This window comes from Rhagoletis zephyria, unplaced genomic scaffold (genome assembly GCF_001687245.7).
Source record: "Rhagoletis zephyria isolate East Lansing unplaced genomic scaffold, Rhagoletis_zephyria_1.1 Rzeph_scaffold_13589, whole genome shotgun sequence".
Taxonomy (NCBI): domain Eukaryota; kingdom Metazoa; phylum Arthropoda; class Insecta; order Diptera; family Tephritidae; genus Rhagoletis; species Rhagoletis zephyria.
The window spans coordinates 3,023-12,648 of record NW_016170660.1 but is presented as its reverse complement, the minus strand read 5'-3'; the positions used below and the strand labels follow the sequence as shown (position 1 = coordinate 12,648).

The following is a 9,626-nucleotide window of genomic DNA, read 5'->3' as shown; positions in this document are numbered from 1 at the left end:
CAAATAGCAATATTTTAATTGAGAAGAAGCAACAAAAAAGGAAACGAACACAAAAAATTATTTAAAAAATTGAAAAAAACCTACATATTTTGTATATCTTGGTCTAAACATTCTATGTATGTATACATACTTTAGAATCGTTTCAAAATCCTAACTGGAATAAATTGTGAAAATCATGGGACTGCTTTAGGCATTAAATTAATTAAATATTTATAATTTTTAATGAAGAAATGCAAAGTAGAATTATACTAAAATTGTTATTTAAAATACTTTAATATATCTCTAAGTTTTAAACTAAAATTCAAAAAGTTATATTCCCATCTACTCTTTAGGCTATAAATTTATTGGTTGTAAGGCTAAATCAGATTTTATTTATTAAATTAAGTAACAGATAAATAAAACTTGCTTGCAGCTAAAAGATTTTGAGTTCATCGAGCGCAATGTGGATATTACACAAGAAAACTTAGAAAAAAATTCGAAAATTATGATATCACAAAAACAAGCATAAAAAAAGTTTTAATAATTAAAAATATTTTGCAACTACTTCACTGTGAGAAGCGCAAAAATCAAATAAAAATAGCAAAACAATCCCAGAAAATTTTACAAAAATTTGTTACAAGCCACTTACTAGTACTTATGTACACACATAAATAGTAGTTTGTGTCGCGAAACAAATAAAAATATTATTATCATTCTCATTTTCGTATATGTAATTATTTTAATTTTAAGTTAAAAAAGACAAAAAATAACAATACAATAGTAAGTACATACATATATGCTAATATGTATGCATGTATGTATTTAAATATATTTTGCCATCGCCATTAAGCACATTATCCACATTTTAAGCCGAGTAAAAATTAATACAAAGCCTTGATACCAAGTACGTAATACATATGTATGTATGTACATACATACATACATACATAATATTAATGTTTGTATATATTTATGTATGTACATAAATATTAATGTTTGTACATATTTATGTATGTATATATGTATGTATGTACTTATGTACGTTTTCTGCGGTTAGCTTACTTGAATGCAAATTTGCGCCAATAAATACATACATACACAGTGCATATTACAACGTCAAAGGCATCAATATATACATACATATACAGATTTTTAATAAAATTAAATTCTAAATACAAACTTACACGCATGCATATACATATATGCACATAAATACATACATAGGTATTTGGGAACTGTTTTACTACACTTTTGGTCTTATAATTAATTGTACATTTTTTATATAGTATTTTGTTATACGAGTATATAATTAATTCTTTCGAGACATTTATTTTTATTTTAATATTATATATAAGAAAATGCAAAAAAAAATGAAAAAATTCATTGTGCACTTATGTATGTATATTGAGAATTTATCAATAAAGCATTGAAATGCACCAAAAACAAAAATGTGTAATTTTCTATCATAATACAATTATTACAGGTATTGTCTTCCCACAGAGCGCATATTGCGATTTGAAAAACATCATTACTTCCCACACTAAAAAGTTTAATGTAAGGGAAAAGGCATCTTTCCATACACCATACCACGTGACCATACGTAGCGATTTTGGCGGGACAGTAGATTTAAGGAAATTGTCCCGCTGAATATTTTTTAAAATGCTTATTCATTTAATAAAAGTATGCCTGTACTCTGGGTCACCAATCATTTTTCGTACAAACGTGGAAGCACTTTCGTTATCACAAAGGACAATGAATATAAGGGAGCCATAAACATAGCCAGCACCCTTATTTTCAATGATCTTTGGCTATGTTTTATTCTACCAAGGCAATACTCTCGCTATCAGAGCTGGGTCGTAATGATTCCTTTAGGAATCAAATTACTCCCAATTACAGATTACAAGGAATTGTAATTAGGAATCAATTCCTTCAGTCCACAGCAAAGGAATCGATTACTTTTTCAATTCCTTGAAGTAATTTCAAATGTAATTGGTTTTTTCTTTAATTCCATTACAAGGAATTTCATATTGTAATTGAAATAAATTACGTGCTAGTAATGTAATTTTTTTTCTCCAATTCCTTTGAAAGGAATTGAAAATGTAATTGATTTTTTTTCAATTCCATTACCTGGAATTGCAAAAGTACTTTAGTTTTTTCAATTACTCAAAGGAATTGTAAAAGTAATCGAGAAACTGAAAGTTCATTCACGAATGTACAATGTGGAATTTTCGTTGTGGTCAAAGATTAAAATCGAAAGCACACATTGGACATCTTCTATGTATATCTATATATATAAAAATGTTGTGTTCGTATGTCACGGTCATCAAAACCCGAGAACGGCTGAACCGATTTGAATAATAATGATATCACAAAAATTTGGAGGGTTGCCACCTATTTTAAAATTTTTAAACCCAATTATATTTATAAAATTAATGAATTATTACAATATGGGTATCAAGTTAAAAAGGTTTAAGAAAGATAACCGCCGGAAGCCACCTATTTGAAAATTTAAACTAAGTCAAATTGTTAAAAAAAAATGAAATATTGCCATGTGGGTGTCAAACTAAAGAGTTTTAAGAAGGCTTACTGCCAAAAATATGTTTGAGGAGGGTTGCCATCTGTTTGAAAATTTAACTAAATTACATTGATAAAATAAATAAAATATTACAATATGGGTATCAAATTAAAGAGGTTTAAGAAAGATAACTGTTGGAAATATTTTTGAGGGGGGCTGCCACCTATTTGGAAATTGTAACTCAGTTAAATTGATAAAGTAAATGAAATGTTGGCATGTGGGTGTCAAACTAAAGAGTTTTGAAAAGGCTTACAGTCTACCATGAACACTTCCAGAAATATGCAATATGAAAAGATCGGTTTATATGGGAGGTGCCACGCCCCATTCTTCAACCATGCAAATTTTTCTCCATGAGTATGGAATTGGTCTTATATATGTATATATCACCATACCCAGTTCTAGCCCTCTACCACAAATATATGCAGTTTGAAAAATTCGGTTTGTATGGGAGGTGCCACGCCCCCTTTCAATATCGAAACTTTTTTTAGCCTATAACCATCCGTGGAAAGTCTGCAGTATATTCCGAAATTTCAAAAAAATCGGTACGGCCTTTCTCGAGCTTTGCGAACAGAAAAAAATGCTTTTCAAAATATATATTAGTATAGACTAGCCAATATCTGCTTGTTTTGCGGCTTAAAACACTACTACCGATGAAAATCGATGGATAAATAAGCAAGTTTGCAAGGGTTAGGTTGAAGTGGCTGCTAGGCCCGGAGGGCGCCAGCACACTTAGGCCCGATCATAGCCCATTGTGATTTGCAAGGGTTAAGTGAAAGTGTAATAATTTTTTGTATAAAATACTAGCAGGAAATAATGTTACCCATACGCCATATCGTACATGACCGTATGACCATGTTTAAGTTTGATTTTTTTCATTCGCAATGAAAACTTAAAATGAAAATAACTTGACTAAATGACATGAAATGAAAAAAACGGTATACAGTTCCGTAACATACTACTTAAAATTAATTTTACGTCTCGGCGTTTTTTGTGTAATTTTAGCGTCGTTACAGTGTTATCATCAAAATTTAGCCATAGCAATGAAATTTGTTTACAAAACTCTTAGGAGGTAGGATCTCCAGTCCCACAGGGCTCGTAATTCAAGCGCCCCAAAGGCACGCCATTTTGAGTAGAATTAAGGGTACCATAATATACGCAATTAACTCGGTGCATTTTTATAAATACGCAGGGATTAGTCCAACAGAACAGCAGTGCCCAAGGCAGCAACATTTATGGGTCTCATCTGCCGCGAAGCGCATTCGCGGTAGGATCTGGAAAATTTAACCGTTACCCTATAAACTGAACAGCTACAGTCTAAGCTATTCAGTTTTCTTAAAGTCCAATTAGTAATACTACTTAGGTATAAGTTGTTTATTCAAGGCAGTTAGCAACCAAGAAATTTAACAAAGCTATTGCAATTCAACAGTAAACAATTTTTTTTTATAAATTTTTCGATTACTTTTTAAATTACTTTGAGGAATGGAATTGGAAAAAAAATCAATTACATTTTCAATTCCTTTGAAAAATTACATTTTCAATTCCTTTCAAAGGAATTGAAATAAAAGAAATTACATTACTAGCACGTAATTTATTCCAATTACAATATGAAATTCCTTGTAATGGAATTAAAGAAAAAACAATTCCATTTGAAATTACTTCAAGGAATTGAAAAAGTAATCGATTCCTTTGCTGTGAGCTAAAGGAATTGAATCCTAATTACAATTACTGAGGAATGTAATTGTAATTGTAATGTAATTGCATTTACCCAGCTCTGCTCGCTATATTACAGTCTATCATTCTTGTCTAATATTTTTTTAAAGATTCCTTATAATTATTAAAGTTTTTTTAATGGAACGATTCTAACTTGAATTTAATGAAATTATAAAAAGAATAATTCTCTCGAAAAAAATCATGGATAATCTGTATATACAGTGGCGAAAATATAAACAGGGAAGCGATATTTTAACATTCTTTGGCTATTCCGCTTTCGATTATTTAATGTTTATTATTTTTTATGAAAGTGTAGCTCTTTATCTAACACACACCATGTAAGTCAAAACTTCAAACTTTGTACAAAAATTAGCGAATTTCGACAAAGTTTCATCAACATCTTGAGCCTTTTAATTAGACTAGTATCGCCCAGTTGTCCTAATTCGACCACTTCATTTTCTTACACACTTTTTCATTTTGCTTGTCATCAATATAGTGGCAATAATGCTTCATGTTGATGATGATTTTGAAGTGTATTAGCATTCCAAAATATACGTAATAATCTTCCTCACTAACGTTGTTAGATTCATATACATATGTACATCCTGTTACATAATGTAATAATTCAAAATTTTCTTTTGGATGCAGAAATATTCCTAGAGCATTTAGGTGCATTTCTGCATCAAAAGGAAAATTTTGAAAAAAATGTCGCTTACGTTATTTACGTTACGTTAGGGCTCGATATGTATGTATGAGAATTCGTTTAAAAATAAAATCATTTTCAGAAAGGTCCGGTTGAATTAAAAAAGAAAGCATCAGATATAAAAGCATATTGCATGGACGTGAACTTGAAATAACTCGAATATGTTGTCCATTTTGGCAGGTTTATTTTTCCTTATGTTTATTCTCCTTATATATTCCGAGTTTGAAGCAATCAGACGGGATCGATTTTTAGCGTACCGGAAAAATTAAATATTTGTGTACTCCTACTAAACACCTTTACAACAAAGCAACAACCATTCGAATTGGTTAAGAAACATAGGAGAAAATTGTTCCCTCTATTTTTTAATTTAATTTAAAGTGCAAATTTTAAGTGCCTTAGACATTGATTTTTGGTAAAAAATTTTTGTGGAAGGTGTTGCTCACTCCACACAAAAAAAAATTGTTGAACATANCATTCAATTTAAAGTGCAAATTTTAAGTGCCTTAGACATTGATTTTTGGTAAAAAATTTTTGTGGAAGGTGTTGCTCACTCCACACAAAAAAAATTGTTGAACATACTTTGTAGGGAAGAAAATGCTCGAACAAAAAATTGCAAAAAAGCAACGGTAAGCTGCTTCAAACTTGCACTTTTTTATACTAATATTTAATGGNAATTTAAAGTGCAAATTTTAAGTGCCTTAGACATTGATTTTTGGTAAAAAATTTTTGTGGAAGGTGTTGCTCACTCCACACAAAAAAAAATTGTTGAACATACTTTGTAGGGAAGAAAATGCTCGAACAAAAAATTGCAAAAAATCAACGGTAAGCTGCTTCAAACTTGCACTTTTTTATACTAATATTTAATGGACTACAAAACTGCATTTTGATCAACATTTGCTAAAATTCGTCGAATTTTCAAAAACGTTCTTCAAAGTTTGAAATTTTGGTTTAAATGTTTTTTAGATAGTAAGCTATATTTTCATAAAAAAATAATATAAATTTTTTAAACAAAGTAGCCAGATCTTGCAAAAGCGCCTTTTCCATATTTACATTCTCGCCACAATATATATCTATATGTACTACATATTAGGTGCGTTCGCGTAGCTGTTAATTGTTCATGTTTAACCAAAACTTACAAGTTCGCGTACGCAAAAAACTTGCAAAGTAGGGGAAATTGAGAGAGCAAAGTGACATTTCATTTTGAGGGGAAGCTGCTGGTTTCTGCTGGAAAAATTTTTGCCAACAGGAAAACAGCTGGTTGGCATTTACGCAAATCACAAAATTGAACTGGATGGTTTGGAAGTTAAAAATTACAAAGTGCGACTAATTAAACTTGTAAGAAATAAGTAGTTATTTGTTTAATTAATAAACTGTGTCAGTATAACACTTTGTGATGACTTTTCGAACGTTTTAAATTTTACACTTTTGAATTTTCTGTTCGCGTACTATTTTGGATATTTCTCTCTTGTGAGAGAACAGATGACATTTCGCCGGAATTTGGCAGTTGGTTGGTTTCTGCTGGAGATTTTAAACGAACACACCTATTGGCTGAATTTCTTTATTCATTCTGAACGTTTGGAATAAACTTTTTTGTTTACTTATTCTTTAGAACGTTCCTGATGATATGTTAACGTTTATNGTTTCTACTGGAGATTTTAAACGAACACACCTATTGTGTGTTTGCGATCATTTTTTCAAGCTCTTTTCTCTTTGTTTTGTTTTAAATAAAACTGTTTGGAAAGATGTTAGTCTTTTTATTGTAAAAACAAAATTGTATGTTCGGATTCGATGCCTTAAAAATCTGAAATGTGGCCACGGAAATATGGTCACCGCACATATACCATATATCGATACCTGAGTGGAAGATCGACCTATCTTGGCAGCCAGTTCGAAAACGCCGTATCTCAGAAAACTTTTGAAGAACGCCCTACTTCAGAATTTGAATGAAGAACGCCCTATTTAATAATTTTATTGAGAAACATCCGATCTCAGAATTTGGTTGAAGAAACTTTTTTTTATGTATATACATATCGTCGTTTAAAGCATAAAACCGCGTAACTGACATTTGGTGCCAAAAATTGGACTTGCTCACACAAGCTTTCGCCTAAATCCTTATCCATTCGTCTTGAAATATACTAGCCAGAATTGCGATTGCTTTATAAAAAAGAGAACCATTTTGAAATATGAGTGTTTTTACTCTCTAGAAAATAATTTATGAACCCTCCCATGCGCGGTTTTGCATTATCTTGATACGCGGTTTTTCATTTTGTTGATACGCGGTTTTGTACTTTAAATGACGATATGTATGTTATCGCATAACTTTGGACCACGTTAACCGATTTCTTTAATTATTTTTTTAAATGAAAGGTGGTTCCATACTTATTTGGTTTAGATCTGATCATTGCATCACGAATAAATTAGCAGCACTCTTATATTTTTATGAGATTGTAGTTTGTTTTTTGTTTAAAAATTCCTTCTTATCGTTCACTTTATTTCAAACGTTTTTATATGTACTAAACTCAGATAACCTCCTCGCCCCCAAAGTTTTCATTAAGTACCTTACCTTTATACTAATACATCTATTGACAAGTCTTTGAAATGAAACAGATTTACAACCGACCAAGGACTGATACTCCAACAACATTCCCCAAGACTCTAGATATGCAGGGCTATCACTGAATCCATCGTAGTTCGACTTTTAATGCCGCTGCAACAACAAGGTTGTAACAAATTGGATTTTAGAATATGATTTTATACTTTCATCTAGCATTACTTTAGAATTATTGACCTCATGACATAATTTCGATCAGTAGTTTAAAGTTTAAAGTACTGCATTGCTTTGTGAAGTGTACAATTTGTTTTTGGCGATTGGAAGAGATACAATTTTTCCGATTTCTTGGAGAATACTTATAAAAATATGTACTATCTTTGGCGTGTCATTGCTTATAAAACTAACAAAAATAGCAACTACCTAAATTANCGTTCACTTTATTTCAAACGTTTTTATATGTACTAAACTCAGATAACCTCCTCGCCCCCAAAGTTTTCATTAAGTACCTTACCTTTATACTAATACATCTATTGACAAGTCTTTGAAATGAAACAGATTTACAACCGACCACGGACTGATACTCCAACAACATTCCCCAAGACTCTAGATATGCAGGGCTATCACTGAATCCATCGTGGTTCGATTTTTAATGCCGCTGCAACAACAACAAGGTTGTAACAAATTGGATTTTAGAATATGATTTTCTACTTTCATCTAGCATTACTTTAGAATTATTGACCTCATGACATAATTTCGATCAGTAGTTTAAAGTTTAAAGTACTGCATTGCTTTGTGAAGTGTACAATTTGTTTTTGGCGATTGGAAGAGATACAATTTTTCCGATTTCTTGGAGAATACTTATAAAAATATGTACTATCTTTGGCGTGTCATNCGATCAGTAGTTTAAAGTTTAAAGTACTGCATTGCTTTGTGAAGTGTACAATTTGTTTTTGGCGATTGGAAGAGATACAATTTTTCCGATTTCTTGGAGAATACTTATAAAAATATGTACTATCTTTGGCGTGTCATTGCTTATAAAACTAACAAAAATAGCAACTACCTAAATTAATTAAATGCTTTTCAACATAGTAGCTCAAAGGAAACGAATTTTAAAAATATTGGTTACACATATTAACTTAATAATTAAATTCAAACACATCACGGAAGCATTTTTTTGGGGGGATTTGGGTAGATTGACCGGTTTAGAGTGTAAACCACCGCCAGGCTATTCCTCTGCTTTCAAATATGTCTCTTAGTATGTAATCATCCGACTGCAATGTTCAAAGTTGCTCTGCAGATGCACGTATGATACTACCACGGGGGGCCAGAACCACATGCAACAGTTTCTGCTTTGCCTAAGTTTAGTGTTGAAGCGATGTTGTGCTTGGACAATTTGTTCATCAGAAGCGAAAGATTTAATGTGTTGTGTTAAATCCAAATTTAGCGCCTGTGTTACGGGCAATCCCAGTTTGAAACGAAGGGAATCAAGGAAGCATAGTATTTTCAGTTCCGAATCTAACAAAGTGTGCCTTTCAGCTATTTCTTCTTCTGTTAGCTATCAGCCGTTGTAAATTGATTTTCATCTAATTCTGGAAATATTATAGAAATCTCACGTGTCGCCGATTCTTTGCTATCTGAACCATGACATGCATTACGCGTATCAGACAAGCCATACAGTGCGCGTATACAATCTGGGTGGGAATATACAGCCCTGTAAACTTTCGTGGGTCCCATTAGACCGCGCCACTTAGCTATGCTGTCTTTCGATTGTAGGATGAACGCGTGGCAGGGACCGCTAAATGAGAATGCATTTTATGAGTCTATGTTATTTGGATCAAAGTCAACGAGAAGAACGGCACCTGCCCATGAATGTAACCAATCTATTGTAGAAGAATTTGCCTTTGTGTTCTGCATAGAAATGTTCCGACAACTGTTTCGTAATATGAACCTCCTTCGAGTGCAGCACGGTGAAGTTTTCCTGAATTATTTGCTTGATCTGCTGGAATGCGTAGACATTGCGAACCACGTGAGGTTTGAGCAACGCCAAAGTGATTTCCATTTACGAAAATGCAATTTTTGTTTTAAATTTTACCGCAAACAAAATACAA

At 31.9% G+C, this 9,626-nt stretch overlaps 1 protein-coding gene across 1 annotated transcript; it reads right to left on the bottom strand.

Annotated features, from left to right (window-relative positions):
- Positions 1-8,428: 8,428 nt before the first annotated feature.
- nmdyn-D6 (nucleoside diphosphate kinase 6) lies at positions 8,429-9,626 on the bottom strand. The gene is made up of 2 exons (XM_017634498.1): positions 9,378-9,626; positions 8,429-9,313 (listed from the first exon to the last, which is right to left on the bottom strand). The coding sequence occupies exons 1-2, from the start codon at positions 9,575-9,577 to the stop codon at positions 9,070-9,072; spliced, it is 444 nt and encodes a 147-aa protein (XP_017489987.1). The 5' UTR covers positions 9,578-9,626; the 3' UTR covers positions 8,429-9,069.

What these genes read in the sequence shown, in the direction of transcription:
- nmdyn-D6 (XM_017634498.1), bottom strand. Translation starts at nt 9,577, where the DNA reads ATGGAAATCACTTTGGCGTTGCTCAAACCTCACGTGGTTCGCAATGTC. An exon ending in TTGGTTACATTCATGGGCAG is followed by an intron (nt 9,314 to 9,377) that starts GTGCCGTTCTTC and finishes ATTCTCATTTAG; the next exon opens with CGGTCCCTGCCACGCGTTCA.